Source organism: Trifolium pratense, linkage group LG6, assembly GCF_020283565.1.
Source record: "Trifolium pratense cultivar HEN17-A07 linkage group LG6, ARS_RC_1.1, whole genome shotgun sequence".
NCBI classification, from domain to species: domain Eukaryota; kingdom Viridiplantae; phylum Streptophyta; class Magnoliopsida; order Fabales; family Fabaceae; genus Trifolium; species Trifolium pratense.
Window position 1 is genome coordinate 16,192,658 of NC_060064.1, and position 25,931 is coordinate 16,218,588.

General features: G+C 31.8%; 2 protein-coding genes across 3 annotated transcripts; one reads left to right on the forward strand and one right to left on the reverse strand.

Annotated features, from left to right (window-relative positions):
- The first annotated feature begins 205 nt into the window (after positions 1-205).
- Positions 206-2,103, forward strand: LOC123888324. The gene has a single exon (XM_045937337.1). It carries the CDS (start codon positions 412-414, stop codon positions 1,753-1,755), a length of 1,344 nt encoding a protein of 447 aa, XP_045793293.1. The 5' UTR covers positions 206-411; the 3' UTR covers positions 1,756-2,103.
- Positions 2,104-11,007: 8,904 nt separating this feature from the next.
- Positions 11,008-22,954, reverse strand: LOC123888325 (villin-3). Of its 2 annotated transcripts, none has more exons than XM_045937338.1 (24): positions 22,342-22,954; positions 20,563-20,659; positions 20,244-20,343; positions 20,015-20,083; positions 19,638-19,874; positions 19,376-19,553; positions 19,118-19,250; positions 17,566-17,725; positions 17,334-17,487; positions 16,775-16,875; positions 16,523-16,681; positions 15,967-16,035; positions 15,827-15,895; positions 15,379-15,516; positions 15,152-15,280; positions 14,475-14,622; positions 14,337-14,350; positions 14,069-14,209; positions 13,831-13,956; positions 13,346-13,408; positions 12,802-12,909; positions 12,016-12,268; positions 11,704-11,936; positions 11,008-11,547 (listed from the first exon to the last, which is right to left on the reverse strand). In XM_045937338.1, the coding sequence occupies exons 2-24, from the start codon at positions 20,616-20,618 to the stop codon at positions 11,434-11,436; spliced, it is 2,952 nt and encodes a 983-aa protein (XP_045793294.1). In that variant the 5' UTR covers positions 20,619-20,659; positions 22,342-22,954; the 3' UTR covers positions 11,008-11,433. The 2 variants fall into 2 exon arrangements, with proteins under 2 accessions (XP_045793294.1, XP_045793295.1); XM_045937339.1 differs by lacking the exon at positions 22,342-22,954 and adding an exon at positions 22,201-22,313.
- Positions 22,955-25,931: the final 2,977 nt, after the last annotated feature.

Genomic DNA, 25,931 nt, shown 5'->3' on the forward strand with positions numbered 1-25,931 from the left:
GATAAAACTTATATACTCTAATTTTTAAAATGTAAAAATTTATTTATTTTATTGGTAAAAAAATAAAATTATTTATTCTTTGTTTTCTTAACCAATACTCCCAAATTAGCAATTTTTTTTTATTGTATTGTGTGTTGGTGTGGTGTTAATGAAAATGTATGTATCTGTGTGAAGCAAATGACCCAACAACAGTATCTCTCATGCCCCCACCTTTTTCCCAAGCACAGCAAAACATCAATAACAACACAAAAGAAACAGCCATCAACCACACACACATTCACAAATCACATTTCTTCCTCCATACCCTACCATTCTCTTCTCTCCCTCCCCCTCCCAATCCCATTTCCACTCCCTCACACATAAACCCACCCATTAACAAAACAAAAACATCTTCACACATTTCTCTCCACAATGACACATTCACCAAAATCCCCTAACAAAACTAACACTCCTAGAAATAACATGAGTCTCCTCTTAGTATTATTTCCACAAGATAAATCAAACTCAAAACTAACTTCTCCTTCATCTTTACCATTATCTTCTTCTTCGCCTTCATCTTCATCTTCATCTTCGTCTTCGAAATCTTTAATTATCTCGAAAGCCCAATCAACAATCTCAATATGTGCTCTCCTCCTTTTCACAACCCTCCTTCTCTTCACACTCTCAACCCTCCCCACCACTCCACCACCACCATCACGCCGCCGTTTCCTCCTCCACAAAAACCACAACCCCACCCACAACCACAACCACCATTTCGCCCTCCAAAAAATGGGCACTCTTTATCTCCGCGGCACAAAACCCATGTCTGATCTTCTCATTTGCCACGTGGCAGATGAAACAACCCACGATGATTTTCGTTTCTTTTTAAGACTCCTCCATCGTTCCACCATCACTTCTTCAACCGACGTCGTTTTCATCTTCTCTTCTCCTTCTTTTTCTTCATCTTTCTCACACATTATTCAACAAGAGAATAAATTTTTCGCAACAGTTCTTCATTCCAACAATAGCAATAGCAACACTTTTTTCAACACTTCTCGTTTTTTTCGTAGCAATAATAATATTCATCAAATTGGTGAACCATTATGGGGTAACAAAATACGCACTCAGAATAAGACAAACAGCAACACTACCAACTCACTGAGTTATGGATCGGTACTGAGTTTCGATGCAACTGAACTCGACCCGGAGAATTCACTCGCTGGGTTTCTCGACCGAGTTCCGTTTAGTCTCCGACGATGGGCGTGTTACCCAATGCTACTCGGTCGTGTACGACGCAATTTCAAACACGTGATGCTTGTTGATGTGAAAAGCGTTTTGATTCTCCGTGACCCGTTTGGACGAGTCAAGAATCGGAGTCCGGAATCGGTTTTTCTCTTCAACAAACACGGGAAGAAGATTTCGTCGAGTCAGAAAGTGGTTCTACCCGCTGTTGTTATTGGTGGAGCTCGCGGTGTTCGACGGTTGTCTAATGCGGTGATGATTGAGATCGTTCGGGCTGCAACTCAGCATAGGAAGAAGAGAAACTCGGTTTCTGAATCGAGTGTTCTGAGTCAACTCGCGAGTAACGAGTTTCTTTGGAGGAGTAAGAATGTTCAATTAACTGTTTCCAACGAGTTGATACCAGAAACGAGTTCACTCAGTGGTCACAATTATGCAATAATTCAACGCGGTATGAATAATCATGATTTTAATTCTGTCATTAAGAGACAAATTTGTTCGTCGGTGGTAGATTCTTCTGTTTATAAAGATTGTTAGTTTAGTTAGTTATTACCACAAAAAATAAAGAAACACCAAGGTGTACAAAAAATAATAAAAAAAATCTCATTTATTATTTTTTTTATTTTTATAATGATAGTTTTAAATTTTAATTTCATTATGCTATAATGTTATGCTTGTAGTTGTAGTTGTACATATTAATTATTCATTCATCTTGGAATTACATTTTTGTATTCTTTCAATTAAAATTTATGGACTGTCCACTGTCGTGTGTTGATGAGTGACTAAATGAATAGAGCTAAGACAAGATTATTTTGACCATGCAAGACTATGTATAAGATTATTATTAAGAACATGCCAAAATTTGTTCTCAATCATTATATATAATTTGGATTGATTTGGCTTCTTGTTGTTGAGCTTTATTTTTTATTTATTGGCAATTAGTAATAATAATATGCTAGTACTTTTTTGTGGGTGGCAATAATAGCACTTTTGATTGTTTCATCCAAATTAGAAAACATGAAATGCATGCAAAGTGGAATACACGGTGTAAAATAATTTTATACTATTGTTTAATAAACAATCTTATATTATGTCAAATTACTCTGATGAAATTCAATGTAATTTTTTTCTGATGCAAATTGAATATTTTCTATGCGCAACAATAGATATTAACCATTCGAACTTTATGAGATCTAAACAAGTGACAAATTATCTCTAAGAATTTTCACTCTGCTACATATTTAAACTAAAGAGTAAACTCGTGACTTTAATTAAATTAAAAAAAAATCTAGTACTTCATTTCATTTAAACACTTTTGATGAATTAAAATTAATTTACATAAGATTATATACATTAAACTCAAATGTGAAAAAGGAAAGTTAATGATGAGGAAAGGTGTGAAGGAGGAGCTGGATGAGTTGTAAAAGGCATTGATGAGTGCATGTGTTTGAGATCTTTTTGGCTCTGGCCTACAATCAACGTAAATAAGCAATAAGCAATTTTTTGAAAGTGCAGCTAAACGTGCTTATTACGCTTCTAAACTAGGCCAAATTCACTTCGTGCTGTGTTAAATTAAAGCAATTTATTTTAGGGTTTTGTTTTGCTCTTATTTAATTAGCAAATGGATGAAAAGGGAAAGTTGAGAAGTGTGCATTTTTGATGTGCGGGTGCTTGTTGCTCCCAACATTGTTTCCTTTTTTATTTCGTCATTAAACAAATAAAGGGTGCCAATATTGAAGGGACCATGTTAAGTCATTGACTTTCTAGATTGTATGGTAACTTGCAAATGAAGCTATTGTATGGTTACAATTGATTTCCTTTTCTTTCCAATAATGGGTAATGTCTATAGGATTCGGATCTCCGTTGTAACTGTTTTACGCAATAGATAATCTTGATCGTTGATATGTGTGTTAAGATTTTGAGATTTTGGAAAAACAGTTACTGCGTGCATGTACTAACCTTGTGAAATTCAAGTCCCCTATCAATAAACATTTTTTTTTAGTTGAGCAACTTAGTGGTTAGAAATTCATCTCTTAAAATGAATAAACGAGAAATTTCAAATTCAAATTTCAACGACTACGTATAAATATGATATCCTTATTATCTAAGCTATACTCGTCAAATCGTGGGAATGCATTTTCTTTCTTATAAGGCGTGCTAATTGTTGAATTCAATGTGTTGTCATGATAGAAGACATGTGAGGCTAGGATAGTATACAATCCTAGCATATTTCTAAAGTGCTAATTTCAGTTTCCTTATTTTGTAGTGGCCACTAGGCGCACTACACCACACCACACCATGACTATAGTTAAAAATATAATGAACTTAATTTTTATTCTTTTTACCATCAACCTTTTAAGTGGAGTTAGTAGCAGTTGCTTTCTCCTAATTTTATTCTAGTACTTTTTTATCTCTTTTTTAAAGAAGAGTTAGAAGGATAGAAAGGATGAAGAGGCTGGAGGCATGTAGATGGAAGTAAAGAACGAATATTTTATTTTTTATGCATCATTAAAAAATAGTCATATCAGGTCTAAAACTTATACATATCAATGAATGTTTAAATATTTAAAAAGTATCAATATAATATAAATGAGGCTAATGCTACTAAGTGGTCCACCGTGGACAAGTGACCTACCGAATATAAATTTTACGAAATTCACTGTTGGATTGAAAGTTTATATCGTATTGAACATCCATAAATTTTTTAAATTTTTTTGAAAATCATTTGATATGTTATTGAGACCCGTCAAAATTCACGTTATTTAATAAACCGTTAATCTTGATGTGTCTCAATAACATATTAAATGATTTTCAATTTTTCTAAATTTTTCTATGGATAATCTATATGATATAAACTTTCAATCCAACGGTAAATTTTGTAAAATTCATATTCGTTATAATGTTATTCATGACTGGTCCACCATGAACCACTTAATGAAGTGGTCCATATTAGAATTTACATATAAATGATTATAATTGGATTGATTTAATTTACTAAAAATCTAAAGTATGCTAAGTTTGATATTTGGTATCAACAAATCTATAAGGTTCTGGTTTGCAATGTTAACTTTCAAGCTTATCTATTATAGCTTAGTATTTATAAGTTCATTTTGGAAAAAAAAAACCTGTTTGAAGTATTTTTTTCTCTCTCTATGAGTTTATAGTTTATTTTTATTAATTTATAGCTTATTTTGATAAATTAATTAAATTAGCTTATAATTTAAAACTTATCATTTTTTCTTTCAATTTTATCTATATCATCTTAATTAAAAAAATTAAAAATTAATAAAACATATTTATTTTACGTTATTTCATACACATAAACTAATTCAACAACTAATCTTACCAAACATCATAAATTCAATCAGTTAACTTATCTACTACAAACTATAACTTAGCATATTATAAACTGCATGTTATAAGTTCATCTGCTATAAATTATGTTTTATTAGTAAGACAAATTATAGATGATTTAAGCAGTTGATTCGTGGCTTAATCTGAGAGAAGTAAAGAAGAGATTATGAAAGCGAAGGAACAATGTGTTGAATGTTTGACTTTGTATGGTTTGTAACATGGCCAATCATCGTTTCCTTTTCATAGTGAAAGCCAATTAATCACCGACACTTACAATATGGCCCTCTTGTTGGCTTCTTGTGGCACAATTCATACAGCAAAATATAGTCACAGAGACCCCATTCTAATTTTAAATTCATAACGTACGTACGTGGACCAATTATTCTATATTAATTCACGTCTACATTTTTTTTTATTTTTTTTTATTTTTTGTATAATGAAGTGGAAGCTTTTTGATTTATTAACAACATTTTTTTTGTAAATTTAATTATTATTTATAAGTGAAGTTATTAATATTAAATATTGGAATTTAAGACTTTTAAGATGAAAAACTCTCAAATTCTCCAAATCAATTGTATACACATGTGATTTCAAGAAAAACATTAATGTTGAATTTTCGAACACTCTTCATGCGGAACTAATGACAGTCTATCATTTTAGTTTTGGAGTTTTGGCCCGGAGGCAGGATATTAAAGAGCTTAGTATGTGCTATTCTGATTCGAAGAGTACTATTATCAAGTAGCTATCTGATCTTGTTAATGCTTGGCATCATTACGCAGCTATCATTCACAATATTAAGGACTTACTTGCGAAAGACTGGAGAGTCAAAGTAGCTCACACCATTTGAGAGAAAAATACATGTACATAGTATTACTTAGCTAAACTTGGAACTAGAAACCTTGAGGCTTATTCTCGTCTAATTATGTCGCCTACTGAAATGAACATTCTCATACTAGTTGATGCCAGCGGGACTTTATTTTTTAAATAATTTCTTTTGTTTCTTTTCATTTTCCTCATTGTACAAAAATGTCTTAATAACTGAGTATATGATACTAACCATCAATGAAAGTTGTTAGAAAATACTAAAAATCGGCAAACAAAAATAATATTTAATTTCAATTTTTTAATGGGTTTTTAATTTTAAAAGATTTAATTAGGTGTGTATAGGTTTAGGATAGAGTAGAGACGTATGAAATATTTTAGAATCTTGAGCCCAAACGATACATATGTGTAGAACAATACAAAACATTTAGCAAAAGAAATAAAAAAGAACAATACAAAACAAATAATACAAACAAGCGTAATGGTGTTTATATAAACTTGTATATTTTTCCTTAAATTTTTTTAATTTTTTTTTTGTATATTTTGCAGATACTCTGCACTACTATTTGAATTGATGATTGAATATATACACATATGTCATAGCTACTATTTTTTTAATGGTTTACATGATCAATTTGTACATTACAAATAATTAGTTTAAGTGTCTTTTTCCTATGGACACAGCCAGAAATATATAAGCACTACAAGGAACGTAGGCCCTCTTAATAATGTTGCATGACCATATGATTATTATGGACTTAATTTACACATGAACCACATGAAGATTTAAACTTATAAATGTTGAGTTTTAAGTGTGAATAATTAAATTTTATATCGATTATGAATGAAAATAATGTTTGATTTATAATATATGTGATACATAAATTTAATTCTTGAGATTTTGGATGAAGATGTGACGTCTCGATTTCTCTGTGATCCTAGAGCATTGACTCGTTGCTTCTCTCAAGTTTTCTCGGACTCCTTGAGTGACGATGACGTCTCTTTCTTATGGTCTGAAACATTGATCCGTTGTTGCACCAGCCACTCCCTCGTACTTCCCAATGTATACTCTTAAATTTAAGACCAAATACATCTGGGAGTTCTTTAAATTTCGTGTTTATAACAGATAGATCCTTTAAGTTTTTTAGGTACCAAATAAATTGTTTAAGTTTTTAATTTGATGCATTTTTTATCCTTTGATTTATCCTTGGCTACAAAAATGTTGACGTGACACTGAATATTGCATTTTTTGCTTCCAAATAACAAGTCATAATGCTAAATGTCACCTCACTAAGTTAATGAATGCGTCAATGTTTTTGTAACGGATGATAATAATTGAAATAATAAGTCATAGTGCAATAAATTAAAAACTTAAATAATCTATTTATTACATAAAAAACTTAAAGAACTTATATTTTACGAAAGCGAAACTTAAAAAACCTAAATGAATTTTACCTAAATTTAATGAGTGTATAGCTATGGTAGCTAGCTTCTGGTCAAGATATTTCCTTTTCGACGTTAGCTTGTAAAGATTGATATGTACTTACTATTATTGTCTTTTACATGATGAGATCATCTCTTGGCGTCTGATGGAAATCAACGGTCTGTAACGGTGGTCCTGCGGTAGGCGCGCGACACTGGATCAGCGCCAATATGTTTTTTTTTTTTTTTTTTTTAAAAAGAAAGGGTATTTTTGTCCAACTCAAAAGGTGCACCTTGCTAATTTAGACCCAACTGGGTCTAAATTAGCAGCCCCCTATATATATTAGTGAAATTACAATGAATAATACAAAATCTGTAATGTGGTTAAAACTAATAAGGATAGATTAGTAAATTTAGTGGTAATTGATTACTCCCTCCGTCCCACAATGAGTGAGTCAGTTGACTGCATTACGCATGTTAATGCATAACTTTGACGATTAATATTTTTAATTCTATAATAGTAAAAATTATAAAAATATGATATTTCGAAAATACTCATCGAGATGAATCCAACAACATCTTATATACTAATATTTGTTTTTATTTATTAGTAGAAAAATAGGATCAAAGTAAGATATGTGAATAGTGTATATAGTCAAAATGACTCTCATTTTGGGACGGAGGGAGTAGTAAATTTAATGTGGTTTGGTAATTGAAGGTATTTTTGTCCATGTAACTTATTTTTCACATAAAATTAAGAGTAATATGTGTGAAAATGAGAATAGTTGTTTATAAATAAGAATGGAGGGAGTATTAGATTAGAAGTGGAAGAATAAATTTAGTTGTTTATTGGGATTGTGGCTTGGTCTTCGGAAATAATAATTGGCGGCATTATCTTATGTTGTTTGTTGTGATGTTTTTAAGGCTCTGTTTGGTAAAATTAAGCTATAAGCTAGCTTATAGCTGATAAGCTAGCTGATAGCTGAAAAGCTAGCTTATAGCTGATAGCTGAAAAGTTAGCTGATTGAAATTAAAGTGTTTGGTAAAATTAACTTTTTAAATGATTGATAAATATAAAAAGGCTCTGTTTGGTAAAAAGAAGCTATAAGCTAGCTGATAGCTGATAAGCTAGCTTATAGCTGAAAAGCTAGCTTATAGCTGATAGCTGATGACTGGTAGCTTATAGCTGAAAAGCTAGTAGAATAAAATTAAAGTGTTTGGCAAATTTAGCTGTTGTAAATACAAAATGACATAAAAATACATGGTTAGTGGGTAGTTTTTTTTTTTTTTGTAAGTGTTAGTGGGTAGTTATTATAATTTTTTAAAAATAAATAAATAAAATTAATGAGGGTAAATATGGAATAAAATGAAAAAGCTATAAGCTATAAGCTCATACGCTACTTGAAATAGCATCTCAAAAAACGCTATAAGCTAGTTAGAGAAGCTCGTTACCAAACACTTCACATTTTTTTCAAACAAGCTTATAAGCTAGTTCAATAAACTATAAGCTAGCTTATTGGACTTACCAAACAGTGCCTAAGTTTCTTAGACTTATTATTTATTTGCTGAGTTTTTATAAAAAAAACTTTATTTATTTATTTTGAGCGTTCGCCTCCTCATTTTAAATTTATAACAACTCAATTCAACTTTTTTTTTTACTCGAATGAAATGATTCTAAAATAATTTTGTAGATTTGATCTTTTAATTTTTATTTTAAAAGACGAAGATTAAATTAAAATAAAAGTTATCCAAGTATTTATATGGAAATGGTCGGTTCTCTGATTTCTTTTCCATGATTTAGTGAAAAAGTTCAAGAACCAATTATTCTCTTAAAGTTCAAGAACCAATTATTCTCTTAAAGTTGTTTCAATAAGTACTTTTATATGAAATGATGGTTTGTGTCTGCCAACTCCAAAATAATAAATCAAATCTTTCATTTTCATTGTTTGGTGAAGGGCAACTTATCACTCAGCCAATATATATACTTTCATTTCTATTATCAAATCATATAAGCCAACAAATTAAGCCTTATATAGTGGCAATGATCCAAGAGCCAAATCACCAAGCTTTGACTAATGACTAAGTTCTTTATTATTTAGCATTTCTTTTTGTTGTTGATAATTAGTACTTTATTCAAAATTGTGACCCAATCTAGAGATAAGGATAAGATTGTTATATATAAATAAGTAGCCGTGATCAATTGGCCAATGACTAGAAAAGTTATTTAAATTGCAAGATATTAGGAATTATAGTGACATAGACATACTCGTATGAGAGAAAGAGAGCATACGAATACTTATGAGATAAAAGCTCAAAAGAAATCATACTCATAATAATTGATAAAAGATGAATGAAATATATATATATATATATGAAGTAGTTCTATTATCTAATTGTCCCAACTAATTGAATAACACTATAATTAATTTCTAACTAAATAACTAACATCAACAAATTCTAACTAACACAAGATTGTTGCATATATATCAAGTTCACATATAAAGCATTAACAATTATATATAGATTGGTTATGATCGACTTATTTGAGCGTATCTAGTGGTATAATAAGTTTTGTAAGATTGTTTAGAAGAACTTGTGAAAATAGCTTATGGCATTTTCATAAGTTGTTTATAACTTATTTTTATAAGTTCTTTATGATAGTTTATAAAAATATATTTTAGCTTATATATAAACATTTTAATATAATCTATCATTTGCTATAAAAATAACTTATAAATGTTTATAATGATAAGCATTTGTGCACAAATAAGTTTACTAAATAATAATAAACGTTCGTAAAAATTGATTATAGAGAGTGAGTATATGAGAAATAGTGGAGGTGCAAAAAGAATTTCTTGAGGCATCTCTCAGACTCTCACACAGTATTGTTCCAAATGGTAGAAATGAAAATAACTTAAGTTATATTTTGGAATTTTATTTGTGCACCCCCCAACTAACCAAATTTCCAAGTTAGTCTTCTCCACATCTTCTTGGCTCTTCACACCGCACTCCTCCTCCTTCGATCATCTTTAAATTACCCTTTCGTCCGACTATCTCCTTCTCCGACAATCTTCTTTACCATCACGTCGTTCTCCTGGTCCAGCCATCTCATTCTCGTCCCCGTTGTCAACTTCACTTGGATATGAGAAACGAAAATAAAGTATTTGCCGTAAACAGACATTGTTTATGATTAATATTTGCATGAACTAGTTTAGAATTGGAAGTGCAGTACAAATTAATCAAACAGTCCCACAAGTAATTCTAACGTTGTCCGTGTATTATTGCATGTTATAAGTTACAAACTTATATAAAAATGAACTCCAACATAAACTAAGATGATGTTGCGGGATATATAAGAAAGGATGTGAAACAAAAAGTAAGAGGTAGAAACCGCGGGACAGTGAGTTGTTGGGAGGTTCCCCCGGGTGATCCATTCGTTGCACAAACAGGTCTAGATAGAAAGTGAAAAATCCCCCACTTCGAGGAGACCGTCCATTCCTTCTTGGAGAGGGGTTCAGGCGCATCAACTTCGGGGGAGGACTCGGGCTACTGGCTGCTGGAATAGTTTGAGTGTGTCCTGTTGGAACTGATGCCTGATTCATCAGCATCCTCTGTCAATGGGTCGACCGCCCTCCCACATAGAGGCAGTCGACTCTGCCCAAACTTCTGTAGATCCTAATTTGGATCCAGAAGAACTGATGAAAAAAAAAGTCACATCTTGGAAGTTTAAACTCCAAGTCTGACACTGCTAACTGAAGAACAGATACATTTATTTAACTATATTATATAACTACACCAATTAACATATTTGAATAAGATTTTTCACTCCCTTTGATAAACAGAATTATATTTCCTTATAAATAGTATTATAGATTTATTTGTAGTGTTGTTATCCTGAATCTTACTTGAAAAGACTTGTTGATTTTTGGGAGACTTCTGTCGAGGCGAACCCTTAAGATTGTGCCTCTGTATGCCTCAACGCTACTTTGTTATTCATGTTTTTTGTGATTACAATGTTTGCGATTTTGTTATTCATTGAATAGTTTAAAGAGTTTAGCTTCTATATTTACCTCGACAATTCTTAACTCAGTTCAAAATCTGCAATTCAATTTCCAAATCTAGTTTTCGACGAAGCACACAATAAGAAAACCAGAAACAAAGCACCACATTTATATAATTCACAGCTACAAATAACCAAACAAACAAATTTTCATTCTTTAAATTGAGATTCATTCACAGTATAACAAGCAATACATATACACCCTCCACCTATAACCAATAGCAACAAAGAAAATGAAAACCACACCTTTAAAATACAAACATGACGAAATGAAAGAATAGAACTTGTCCACCGTCTTTGTTGCTAAAACAATATGTGAACATTACAAGAGGAAGAGACAACAATTTAAACAGACAAACTATAAATCAATCTCCACACTAACCACAACTACTTCCATTATAGGCCAAAACCAAAGTGTTATGCATAGAAATCCAAGTATGGTATATACCAAAAACAACCACACTATTCAACAGATAACTGCATTTCAAGACAACTCAAGAAAGGTATACTCAGAATGCGCATAAGCAGCATGTGTCACTCATCGCATGTCTCAGTGGCTAGAACAAATCAAATTTTCTTTTCAGCATGTCTTGCTTCCATTTTGGTAACTTATTGAATGCTTCTTTTGTCATTGCAAATACAGTTTCAAACTCTTGGTCCGACAGATAAGCCTAAACAACATCAATAGAGAAGAAAAAGGAAAAACATGTTAATATCACAACATAGCCTTGAATTAATTAATGGTACAATCATGTGATATGTACATCCCTTGAGAATTTCAAATATTACATATTAAATAACTCAGTTACGTGCAAAAATAGACTAACCTCCCTGCGTTGAAGATCAACCCCAGATAGATGACTCCCAGATTTAGCTTTTAATTGCTCATAACTGAAGACACGTTGACTATTTTGACTATCATTGCCATCCTCCACATTTTCTTGTTTTGATTCCGAATTTCCATTGCTACCAGTTTCAGAAGCAGGTTCCTCGGTCTCCTTGGTTTCGGTAACTTCTTCACGACCTTCCGATTCAGAAGGGACACTTTCACTTTTAGCATCTGCAGCAAGAACTCAAACTTATCAAATGATCAAAAACAACATGTTTGGTTTGTAGAAAACAAGAGCTATATTTCTCACCAAAAGTGCTACTTTCCACAACAGGACTACTGGTTGCCACAGGAGAACTGTCAGGTGAATGTGTCTTCTTTTCAGCAGTGAGAACATTAGAAAGAGCAGCAACTGCTGCTGCTCTTTGTGATCCTTGCCCTCTTGGAGATTTTCTAGGTGTAACAGGTTTAGTTGCAGATGATGAACTAAATGCAGAGTTTAAGGCAGCTAAAGCTTCAGCCCTTTGCCTATGTCCTCCTTGATTTAGGCTATTCAATTTATCCTGTATCAGTAAGAGTCGAAAATATTAGAAGGAACTGTTTTTAGCTATTACTTATGGTCCAATTAAATGTTATAATGTCATTTAAAACTCGGTGCTTCTGTAGCTTTCTAGGCTTTAACTCATGTATGACATTTACACAAAATTTTCAAATATCCAAGATTTAGTTTGGTTAACTGTTGGAGGGTGTTCCGAAACATGTTCAATAGCAACACAACAAAATTGTTTTTGTAAAAGTAGAAGGTATGTTTGTGTCAATTAAACAGAACTAAGGAGAGATTAGTGCAATTTGTTGCAACAAATAAGGGCAGTGATTCTGGTGAGTATTCATTTAAAAAATAGATAGGGGATGTGTATGCTATAGGGGAGGTGAGTGAAACTCTCCCACAAAAATGAATACAATATGTATTTGGTTGAACATCTCGTATTAACACATGCCCTCTTATCGCATCAGGAGATTCTGTTGTTGGTTTAATGGTCACCGACTGTAAAATAAAGAAAAGGATAGCAAGCCATCGATAAACAAGTTGCCATACCGCACTGGGTGGTGTCTCAGGAGATGAATTGAATGCATTATTTAAAGCAGCCAAAGCTTCTGCTCTTTGTCTTGGTCCCCCTTGACTTGAACCATTATTAGATTTTTCCTGTCAACAGATTCAGTAAAGCCCGGTTAAGCATATAGAGCTACAAACAAGAAACCATTTAAATGAGAAATAAGAATCATATAACCAAATGAATTAAATGCCTCTTAAATTACACCAAATGAATTAAAGAAAAACAGGATTAACATATAACCCATAATGTAGAAAGAATCAAAACTCTATGTTTTAGTACGAAATAGAAAAAGGAGGCCTTTCTGTAAGTAATTCAACATTATGCAGCATAGTCATATTTATATTATATTCACAGATGTTGATATTCTTACCAGATTTACTTAACTTTATTTTTGGCAAAATCATTATATTATACTGTAGAAGAGAAACAGAAAAGGTAGGTTTACAAATAAAAAATTAATCATCAACAAAAGATCAGGCCACAAGGCATACTGTTTTCTATCAAAATTATATGTTAGGGTTATACCTCTACAGAATGACCAATTCCAAATAGTAAGGCCATCTTTTTCATGAATGAGTTCCCTTGAACCTGCATTTTATCACAAAGAAATTGATGAGTAATGAGCATGCAATAAATTAATGTCCTTTTCGGTTTAAAGAAATATATTTTATTTCCGTTTTTTCAATTCACTAATAACCTACAAAATGTCATCTTGTTTTCACTTTGTTTCTTGTTATCAAAGATTTAAACAGGAAATGGAGAAAATAATTGATCCTTATAACATCTGATACACTTTGAATATGTAAATATACTAATATCACTTGAGCTTCAATAGTTTTTTTAAAAAAAAAACAGAAACTATGTTACAAAACTTCAAAATTGTTATCATCTCTATATTTGTCGACAATATGTTTTTGCTAAACCTACCACTTAACCATGAATTATACTGTTTTGAACCAAACACGGACAAACGGAAAAGGGATCTCCTTGATGTCAGTTTAAGTACATACCGTAGCTTTTGCATGATCCCAAGAAAAGTATGTTGTGAAAAAGCAAGGTTCATTCCCTTCTGTTACTTTATATAGTGGTACATGAGGAGATAGTCCCTCCAGAGATCCAGCCTTTTCTATGTATTTCTGTGGGAAATTTTTCCAATAAACAATCAAGTAATTTCTTTAGTAGCTTGTTTTTACGAAACAGAATTACAGATAGTAGTAACAAAAGCTCTGATCTGTTGAGCATTCTTACCTGGGCAATTTCAAAAGCATTTTGCTTTTCTTTAGCGTCCACATTCTGACCGATCCAAACAAACACTTCTGCATGTGTGTCAAGAATGAGGATATCTTCTGTTAACAGATCATCCTGGCCAAAGTTGAAAATCTCTTCTTCCTGACAAGTAAAATTATAAAAATAGATTTAAAAGATATGAAGAATTCCAAAGTTATTGACTCACTGCTGACAAATTTCCTAGCAATAGTGTGAAAATTTAAAAATGAAATTGTTGTCACAAACTCACCTGTAACTTTCCCGCTACATCCATATTGCAAAGAGATACACAAAATTAATAAAGGTCAGAATAACATTCATATATCATTAAATAAAGATACTATTTTATAACAGTTATGCAGATAAGTAAAATCACAAGAAATATTACCTTTATTAAATGATAAAGTGAACAAATGTGGGTCTCTGACAATGTCATTAGTGACTTTTTTGCTAGTGATACTTTGTTTTCCTCCAACTGCAAACCAAAAAGCTGAGGTTTCTGTTCCTTCTTTTGCATGCTTTAAAGCAACTCCTGGCTGCACATGGATGTGTAACATGTCAACAAATAGAGAAATATTATTTGGACGACAAATTTGTTGTCCAACACTGTATATATGTTGAGATACAATCTGAGCTTTATATTACTTTTTTTAACGCTCCAAGTCGCATCAACAGTTATAATTTATAAATGGTGTATTTTTATACGATGCCGAAATACAGTGTTGGATTTTTAAGTTCAAATAATATCATAACCCATTTGGAAGTATAACGAAAGACAAAAGAAATATGAAAATTATTTCCATGTGTTTACTAAGTTTTCATGCAAAGAAGTTGAACTTCTTCCCGGAGAAGTAAAGTTGCACCAGTCAGCTAGACATTATAAACTCGGTGCTTGAATTACATAAGATGAGACAACTGGGTTGTGTTTTTATTTGATAGTGGTTGAAAAATTTAGTGGATGACCTAAAATTCACGACTTCTTCAATAATATTAGTAGAAAAAGGTGAAAATAAAAGGAAAGGATGAAAAGTCCTACAAGACAGAAAGGAAAAACATGTAAGCTACCCTTAAAAATTCAGCAACTGTTGCTGCAAGTTGATGCTGCTCAATGGAAGATTGATTGCCATGCCAATTAAAAACTGTTGAGCCAGATTGCAGAAGAAAACACTCGGTAGAATTCAACGAAGATGCTACCTGAATAATAAAAGCATAACTTTGGTCAAGTAGTAGAGAAAGGAGCCATAGCCACATAACAAAGGTGGGTAAAAGTGAATAATATAATGGGTACTTACTGCATTAACTTGCATTGTTTTATTATTGTGAATGGATGTTCCAGAAATCCTAATAAGAGCAATACCCTCTGCTGTGTATGTCTCATCTGACAAACCTTTATCTGCAATTAATTTTTTGTAGCCAGAGCTCACACCACCCTGGAAAAACACAAGTCATCTAAATTAGTGAACTTCAAACAATATGTACATGTTACTTGTTGGGTACGGTTCAGGGGTAATCTTGTAAACTGGACCGTAATATTTAAAACACAAGGTGTAATCTATAACCCTAAGCTTGAATAATTGAAAATCACTAAATCCACTTTGCAGTCAGAGACGTATGCACAATCAGCAGAACTATGTGATCAAATCTTGTGTTCTCTATTTGTGTTTTTCGTATTTATTTCTTTTGAACCAGGGTTTCTGTTCTAACATAACTCAAAATAACATTGGATTTTGCAAATGATACCTTGAGGACCACCATAGGTTGGAAAAGGGCAACAAACTGTGGTGATTCTTTACCATCAAATATGCGTCCCTGAAAGAAAACACAATAATTATACACAGTTTCCAAGTTACACACCCAATTTGAAACTCACATTACAGTACCTGAACAGGTCTACCCTTTAGTGAGTTGGACATTGTAGTTGCCAACCGAGTAGCCATCTTCTGGTCCTCCTGTAAAAAGAAGCATAACCAAGTCAACTTGTATATATTACATCCGTCCTAAATATAGGACTCTCTTGAGATTTTTCCCCGTCTCATTTCAAATTTCCAACTGCATTAATTTTTTCTATACCAACATACACCTGTCCTTAGGAGTAGGACATTGGTTAAAGAACAAATATAGAAATTGTGTTGGAAATAGTGTGTGTAACTTTTTAGTAATTTGAAAATTGATGTTTCCAATACAAAACTTCTACCTTTGGCTTCCTTAACAAGTGCCCTAAGGGCACTTGTTAGCATAACCCATAAAACAATACCAATTGTCAATAAATTTAATAATTCTACCAACTTTCTTAATTTATGTGGTTTAGTCAACATGGTCCTATATTAGGAACAAAGGTAGTAGTCATAAATACATGAAAATTAAAGCAACCAAAACGATTAGCAACAGAAGTTATGAAAATTCAAGGAATTTCCATGTATTTTTATGTTGCATTACCTCAATGCTGTCTTTTCCAAACCAAGAGCACAAGAAGTAGTCTTCCTTCCTCTCACCAGAGTGATAAGTGTACAACACTATGTAACAATCTCCACCATAAAATTTACCAATATCCTCCTTAGGTAATGGAGTCTTAGCACTTCCATTGATTATCCATACCTGGAAACATTATATAGTATTATACATTGATTGGTATTATTTCATTCAAACCAAGAAACTAATTATTTATTTAATTTTCTCTGGTAAAATCACCTCCAATTTTCCACCTCCTTCAAGCAAAGGTGGAATTTCCTCATTAACTGGGACACTCTTTGCCGCTCCCTTGACACCGATACCTTGTTGCTTCAGCAAAGCTGGGAGTACAAAAATATACAGACCAAGTTACACTAGAGGTTTTAAAAAAAGGTCTGCGGTTGCAACACGACATCAAAATTTTTGATGTCTTTGCAACAGCAATTATGGCAACATTAGCTGCATTTGATGCAATTTTTCACAAGACCATAACGGTTACTGTAACCACAATCTTATCTAAAAACCATTAAGGTCCTGTTTGGATAAACAGTTTAACTTGTTGTTTATAGCATAAACGGCTATCATGATAAGCACTTAAGTATAACTTATTTTTATAACAAAAAAAGTTAAATTATTTTCATATAAGCTATAAGCTGTTTCATAAACTATCTTGGGGAGCATATGCAAATAAGTTGAAAACAGCTTATGAACATGTCATAAGTTGTTTTCACATGTCAGTAAATACGCTCAAATAAATCAATCCAAACAGACCCTAAAAGTAAGAAGAAACTGTTCGCACCTGCAACTTTTCCTCTTCCTTCCTCAGCACCAGCAGTAGAAGCAGAGCCAGATGGCCAAGAATCAAAATTGGATTTAAATGAATGTGTCTCATAACCTTGAATAACCCTTGTTATTCTTGTAGCTTTTGGCCTTTTTTGACTTGCAACAAAGTCCTGAACAAGCACTTAAAATCAATGACTCTACTTTTAATCATTCATGCTAAGAAGAAATAGATTCTGCAATGGAATTACCTCAGCAGCTTGACATGCTGCTTTTCTTTCATCAACTTGTGTTACACGGCCAACCCAGACAAATATCTCAGCACCACAGTCCAATAAATAGCATTTGCTGTTCTCCAACAGTGACTTAGAAAGTTCACCTTCCACTGACTTGACCTCACCATCAGCAATACTGCAAACACATTCTCATAATCATGATTCACATATCCTCTAATCAAGAAAGATAAATGCATAATGAACATATCATAAGAGCTATGAAGCACGGATGCAGACATGGACACCGGACACGACACTGACACAAAACATCGACACCGATAAAAATGTAAGAAAAAGACACAATTCAATGTAATCATAAATGTAGGTGTCGGTCACCGACACATCTGACAACGGGACACGCCTAATCCGAGGAGTGTTTGTGCTTAATAGGATAAGAGAGACAAAAATAAAACATAAACTTCAAACGTGTATTATAATACCTCTAAAAGTATTAAGCTTAAGTAGAGAAAAATGTGGAAAAAGAAAGACACCTTCTGCTTCAATGGAATGAGAAAAATTCAAAAACCCTAATTAATTAATAGCTTATCAAAATCTCCTTATACATCTATGAAACACCCTAGCCTGTTCGTTCGTAATTGTATGAGCTTCTCTTCGGACAGGATGCTGTTGAAGCGGTAAAACCCGGTGGAATCCGGTCCGAAGTGGTGAAACCCGTCAGAGCCGGAGGTTTATTTGAGAGACCCGGTTACTCGACCGGTTCAACCGTCCGGTGTCAGGGTAGTTAAATTTTCGAGAAAAATGCACGAATACGACGACGTTTGAGGACTTTGATAGTCGAGTATAAGAACTCGCAAGACGAGAACATACTCACAGTAAGTTATGGATTTAGAACATAGTGTCATAGTGTTCATGTTTGTTTCATTTCTTTGATTTTCCCCTCAAACTGAGTTAATGTGATTTGAAATTTGTGTTATCTCTCTCTACAACTTATTGTGCGCATTTACTGTACTTCATCACGTGCTTTCCCTTGGTGCGTTTCTATCCGTGTCCAGTTTTTTTTCCAACCAACCGCACGTTTGGTGAGACCCTTTCCCAACAATCACCACATCCACCTTGGGATTCCTCCCATCTTTGCTATAGTCACCTCCAGCCATGCGACAACTTCACGGCCGCAGGTTCTGACTTTGCCACAAAGAAACTTAGATGTTGTGAATTTTTTTTATTAGTGACTAGGTCATGGTGTACTAGTAGCACACTAGTTCAACCGTTAGACCAATGCAGGTCCGATTTTAATATGGTTGCCCAAATGTACATATCTCCAAACAAACATTCACTGTCTAAAATGCAAAAATAAATCAAATTTGAAAGTATTGTAAGAAAAAGGAGAAAAGGGAGGATAGTATGAAATTCACAAAGTAGAGAAATACATTCATACAGTTAGTGTTGACCCAACAAATTCTTCCATCATGGATTTACCTTAAAGTTAGATAGATTATCTTTTCAAAACAAGTGATTTGGGAATGAAGGTGTAGAGGGTAGGGGAGTGACCAAGATGAAATCAACATACCTATATAGTTTAGCAGGAGTTGTCTCTGGAACAATATCATCTTCACTGATTACTTTCTTTCCAATGGGAGCAAAACCACCAAAGAGGACCCAAAATTCACCTGAGTCTGACTCAGTATCCAACTTTCCATCATCTGCAATGTGGAATACATTTTTTAGTTTCAAACAACTCAAAATACATAACTGAAGAACAAACATACAAAATTATATAATAAACTTTTCAGCGACTGATAGGAAAATATGCGCCTTGTGTCCTTACCAACAATTGCAACATTGGATGTCCCTTCATGATACTTTTCCTTCAACAACTGAATAACTTCTAAAGCCTTGGCTCTTTCTTGAATATTGGAATTTGCTCCATTGAATTGATAAATCTTATCCTTAGTGTCTAAGATGAATACATCATCATGATTCAGCGAAGAACGTGCAAAAGGGACCTGCGTAACAATGATGTAAAATCACATTTGTAGCCAATGAATGTGCACTGAATTCAAGAAGTTAATAAATAGAGAACACCATACCTGTTTTATTCTAACAACTCGTTTTCCTTTGCATACATACAAACGTGTTTCAAACACCTCCTCTTCTGGTTTTTTGAAACCAGATGCAACACCTCCTTCTAATGGTATAATACATGGCTTAAAGTATGACAAAAACTTGTCAGATTCATGCCCTTGGATTTCCCTATGCTGCACTGCACGTCCACCAAGGGATGCATCAAGTTCAATAGTTTTAATGGCTGCAGTTCCAGCCTCATCCTACAAGGAAAAATCCAACAATCAATAGGGATTACTCTTACAAGGTTCAACATTTTAGTAAATCCCTTACTTCGTGGGAAGAAAAAGATGAATAAGACAAGAGTCAAGCTGAGATAGGGTAGGTTGAAGTCAAAACTAACCTGACTTGTATCCTTTCCAATCCAGAAGTGAATATCATACAAATAACTGCCTCCTTTGCCTTGTGTTGTCTGCACATGAAATAATTAACACTTTTCCATGATAAAGTCAAAGCTACTTTGTCTATTATGCTGGTTATTTGCTTTGATCTATTATAGCCTAAACAGAACAAAGATTAACTGATTCCAGAACATATACTTTCTGGTATCTAATATTGGATATAGTGCACACCTGCAAGATGATGTAAGAATCTCCCATGTAGAATTTCCCATAATCAGATTTCGGAAATGGAACTGGCTGAAAATTCTCAATCCTCCATATTTCAGTCCCTCTATAAAGAAGTTAAGTCTAAAACCATTCAAGTAGAGAACATATCAAACATATAACAATAGAACTAGGAACAAAAATGCTGATAGCTAAGTGTATCATTTGGCCTATAGAAAACATATTAAACATATAACATTTTTACTTGATCCCTATAGAAAAAATTTAATGAAGAAATTTTGATTTTCACGTGTTATTTTATAAATCGCCCTTGTATTAAGGATACACTTTTTGGCCTACTCCTTGGAATGCTGGTTCCAACACTTTTGTAGAGCTAGACATGGCTGAAACTTCCTTCTAAAATACTGTTTTTTCAGCAAAAACTGTAGAAATTCCAGAGTGAATGAGAAGAAACAGAGTTAAGAAAGTCTTAGCAAGAGAAAATCATACATCACTTTGTAAATAAAATAACTGAATAACCTCTGACTCCACCATATCATTTGCAAAACATGAACCATCATCATAAATATCAAGAAAAATGTATTTTTTTAGAAGATGACAACCACAAAAACTGTAAACATTTATCTATAAAATGAATATGAGAGTCTTATACTTTCAATTTATAATATGGTTTATTGGTTTTTAAACTTGCATCATGCTAACTAACTTCAAGACTACTGTTGTATTAAGGCTTTAGCCTGCATTCTATCTGGCATCATGATGCAGTCCAATAACACACTTTCCTAAAAGCTCAACAACCTATTAGGTGAAAACTCGAAAATGATTTTATATACAATATGCCACCTCACGCAGAATCCCCTTCAGTAATTTTCAGAAGCAGTTACAAGCAAAATATGTCATTAGACTCGGGAAACTTTCAGTAAGTTTTACACTTTCCAAAACTTCTCTTTTCAACTACAATTCTGATTAGTCTCCTTTCTCAATTTCAATTCGCAGTCACAAACCATATCATGATTAATGGTACTGGATCCTCAACTACAAGCATAGAAATTTATGTTTCTTAATCCTATATTCTTTCTCTTTCTGCTACATTACCAAATATGCATTAGAATACTCCATAGTTGCATTTCTTTTTTGTTTTACATACTGACAGTACTTCTTTCGGGGATGATATTCGTTCTCCTCATAAAGCGCCCAACATCTGGTTTCTCTCTATTTTATAAGAATATCATTCAAGCAGTCCTTGTAAATTTTTAACATGTACAAGTGAACTGCATCTCTTTTTTCCTGTATAGAACTACAATGTACACATTTTTTCTACAATCTATCTATCATCCATGCGAAATTCCAAATTTCTCAGTTCTCTGATTAGGTGGATATTGCTAATAGGAAATAGCATAACCAGATTGATAATATCTGCATATAAATTCCTGCAAAGAGTTCATCAAATAATTGCTCATCCACTAAAATGTCCTCAATCCAAGCCTAACAGGTTTTAGGTTCAAAAATTCGATTTTCTTCCATACCTATCTAAGAGTAACTATCTATGATTGTGATTTTGTGATGGTGATGCACTGGAAAAGAGCTATGCCCTAATCCTTGATCTGAGTTTAGCAATCAAACACTAAGAACTGTCATAAAGACGAAAAACATGAAGAAATTGAAACTATAACATAGATGATCAATAAAGTAATCAACTTGATTTGTTGGTTGAAAGTTGAATACTAAGATCTAATCGCCCCTCTTTTCTGTTTACCAGTTAGACATTTCTCTCTCAAATTACAAAAAATGACAATTGATCAAAACTTGGCTAACAAAAATAAAATGCAAATCATAACAAATGTATAACGTAATGAAATCACAAAAAAGAAACTAACATAAGAATCAGATAGAAATAGATCAACAAGCATCATAATGATCACAAAATTGAAAAGCCAAAACAAGAAAAACCCATCAAAATTACCAAAATCTGAGGCCAACCCAGATCAATGATCACAATAATGAATCAGAAAAACATGAACTTGAGATCAAAGATTATACAGAACATAGTGATACTCATATGAGATGAAAAAAGGGTAGAATTATCAGAGAGAAATGGAGATACCTGAGATCTCAGGGTGTGATGGTGATGATGAGGGGGTGTGTGTGAGAGAGAGAGATAATAAGAAAAAGGTTATGGGGGAGGACAAGGTTGCAGAGCTGGCAAGAGAGAGAGAGAGAGAGAGATACTTTGTTGAAAAGAGAGAGGAAAAAAAGTGAATTATTGCTGTTTTTGTGAGTGTTTTTTTTTTTTTTTGGTATCTCTCTCCAACTTTTTTAGGCTTTTGAGATTTGCAATTTCAGAGAATTGCAGAGACAAAGGTATGAATGAATTATGACGATGATGATGCTAAAGATGCTCAAACAATTACAATGGAGAAAAAAGAACAAATTTTATTGAATAAAAAGAAGAAAAAAACAATGAGCATGAGGTTTATTTTATTAAATTTTTTTTTTTTTTAACCGAAATTTATATTGTTGTTGTTTTTTATTACCATAATAATAATAATAACATAAAGACAAATGAAAGAAAGTCGTTATTTTAAGGTAAGAAAGATCCGAACAGTGTGCAAACCGTCCATTTTACAATATTAAGGATATTCTATTCTTCTCTTTTGGATTTCATATTTTACCACTCACTCTCACTCATTCACTATATCTATCTATTATTCTTCCATATAATAGTATCAAATAGAGACATACCTTGATTTATCTAATAAGTTAGGCTTAGCCAACATGGTGTTGTCTAGGTTGGCAAATATCATTTCACTTAGTTATAGTTCAATTCCTAATGATGATAGTCCCTATTTTTTTCAATTATGTTGTATTGTCTAATAAATACTATCTCTGGTTTAAATAGGAAATAACTGAATTAATAAAAATTAATATATATATTTGATTCATAATATAGTTTAGATACATTAATTTTTATTCACTCAGTTATCTCTTATAAAAAAGATAGGATAGAGTATTACTTATAGTTTATAGTAAAAGTAAATAGATTATTATATAATAAGGACATTTTAGTAAAAATACTACTCAATTTTTATTTATAATTTTTTTTTAAACCGTGTGAACGGATCAACTAACTTAATTATTTTAGAACGAAAAGAGTATTCTTTTGACAATAAAAATCAAACTCGATATCCTAAAATTTATATCACTAACGCGCATTATGTATTAACCACTTGGACTAGATTTTGATAGTCCTACTACTAACTAAAATTATATGTTAATGACATATGTTATAAGATGTCAACATTATAAATAGATCTCTAAACTTTGAGATGTGAAAATAATTACAACATCAAATTTGTCATCTGATATCTTTATACTCTAATTTTTATTTTCTTAAAAAAATACTTTGGACAACAACAAAATGATTAGGCTTCTTAATTCATTTTTGTTTTCTTGTTAAGATAGGAGTTCTTTTTCAAGTAATGTTTTTTTTTTTTTTTTATGTTTGTCATCATAGACTTTTTCAAGTAATGGATGTGCTTGCAAGTCACAACCTTGTCTAAAATAGTGACATATGTAATGTCAATATTGACATCTCATTATTTAATGAAATATAAATAACATTTTTTTAGGCAAAATATATAAAATATTATTAGAAAGTTCAAAAGTTGAAATTAATTTATATCATAATATAAAATTATTTTACACATACATTTAATAATATATTAACACATTATGTATTTTTTTTTTGACAAAACATTATGTATTGTTTTAAAATGCATATGATATGTTACATTTATTAAATAATATGATAATGCATCATTAAATATATGTATAAATTAATTTTATAGTGATAGTGCATAGAAATTAAACTCTTAAAGGTTAATCTTGAGATACAATGTTAAGCAAAGTACAATATTTGATCATTGACTGAATTTAATTTATTTTTTTTCCATTTGACTCTATATATACTAATGAATGAGTAACTTATAAAACACTATTTTTTTGGTGAATTTTATAATTATATACGTGGACATTATTTGTAGGTCCAATTAAACAATTAGAAATATATTTGACAGATACATTGAAATCATATAGCAATACTATATATACACTAGACTAGAAGATAAAAGGAAATCAAATGTGGGGGTGGAACTACTAATTAAAAGAAGATTAATAAATGTTTACTTTCTCTATTTATATTTTTAGCAATAAAATGTTTACTTTGTTGTGACTCAGAATTGCCTGTCTAATTTGCATATAAAGACATTGAATAGCTGAAAGTAGAAGGATACATGGTCCATCATTCACTCAATAATAGAACATGTGCTCATTGAAAATGTTACTAAAATCAAGAATAGAGAAAAAGAAAAAGAAAAAAAAAATAAGAAAAAATGATAATTATGCCACTTTAAGTGTGGTAGGTTATTGTAATTAAATTTTCATGCGGTTAATTTATTTTTTTTCTATTGGGTAAGTGAAGTATTTTGAATAGTTGGTGAAGTGCACTGATTATTTTTTAATGATGCAGAGTAATAGTTAATAAACAATTAAAGAAGTTCCTTATAAAAAAAAAACTTGTAGAATGCTGTTTTTTCTTCTTTTCTTTTGATAATCAAATAGAATGTTATTGTAGATTGTTGCTGGATTCATTCTAATGAATAAAAATTTGTCTAACAATAAAATATTTGAATTTTCGTCAACCAACTTTTTTTTTACGCGACAAACTTATAACATTTCATTCATAATAATAGCAGCAATATAATGAAGAATTACATTAAAAGTACTCCAACAAGCATGAGATGAAGCTGTTCAATCAACAATGCAATGTCAATTATATCATATATTTTTCCCACATTCTCAATGTATTGAATGAGATTAGATCAATTAAGCGATTGGATTCAAGTTATTAATCAATTAAGGAACAACTTTTAGACAATTTTTACGTACCTTCTGGTAGACTCGGGTTATTAGAATTCTCTTTTTCTGGGATGATCAGAGGATTAAAAAAAGAAAGAAAGAGATGGGATCAGTTTTTTATGAATTAAATTATTAATCCACATGTTACAAAAAAAATAAAAATAATAATCTACCAATTAAAAGGATGTGTTAGTTATTACATAATTAGTTCTATGAACACATAAAAAGGCTGGCACACCAGCTCTGTTACTATATATGGCTAACTGTCTAACACAGTGTTCAATACATAGCTGGAGAAGTTGCCATGCCACCAAATGTATTGTTTGCATTTTGGAAAATATATTACTAACGTATTAAACAATATCACTATTTTAAATTTATTCATCTGAAACAAATTCATAGGCTGGTTATGTTTTATGGTTTCAAAATTTATTTTTAAAATTAGCTTTTTTAGGAATTCTATTATAATAAATATTATTCTCACAATGTGTTTAGTAAATTCTTGATATTTTCTAGGAACCTTCTTTAAAAATTTATTTAGTTTTTTAAATAAGAAATAATTTAGTCACGATTATAGTTTCTGTTGATCTAATCGGAGAAGTTGTGCGTGCGTTTGTTTCACGGTATAAAAAATGAATTCTTGGAATAATTTTCCCAGGCATATGTTTTCGAAGAATAATTTTTTTAAAAAAGTGTTTGGATAGTAATTTATATTCCTAGGAATATTTTATTTTAAATTCTTAATTTATAAATATATTCCTAAAAATAAGTAATGAT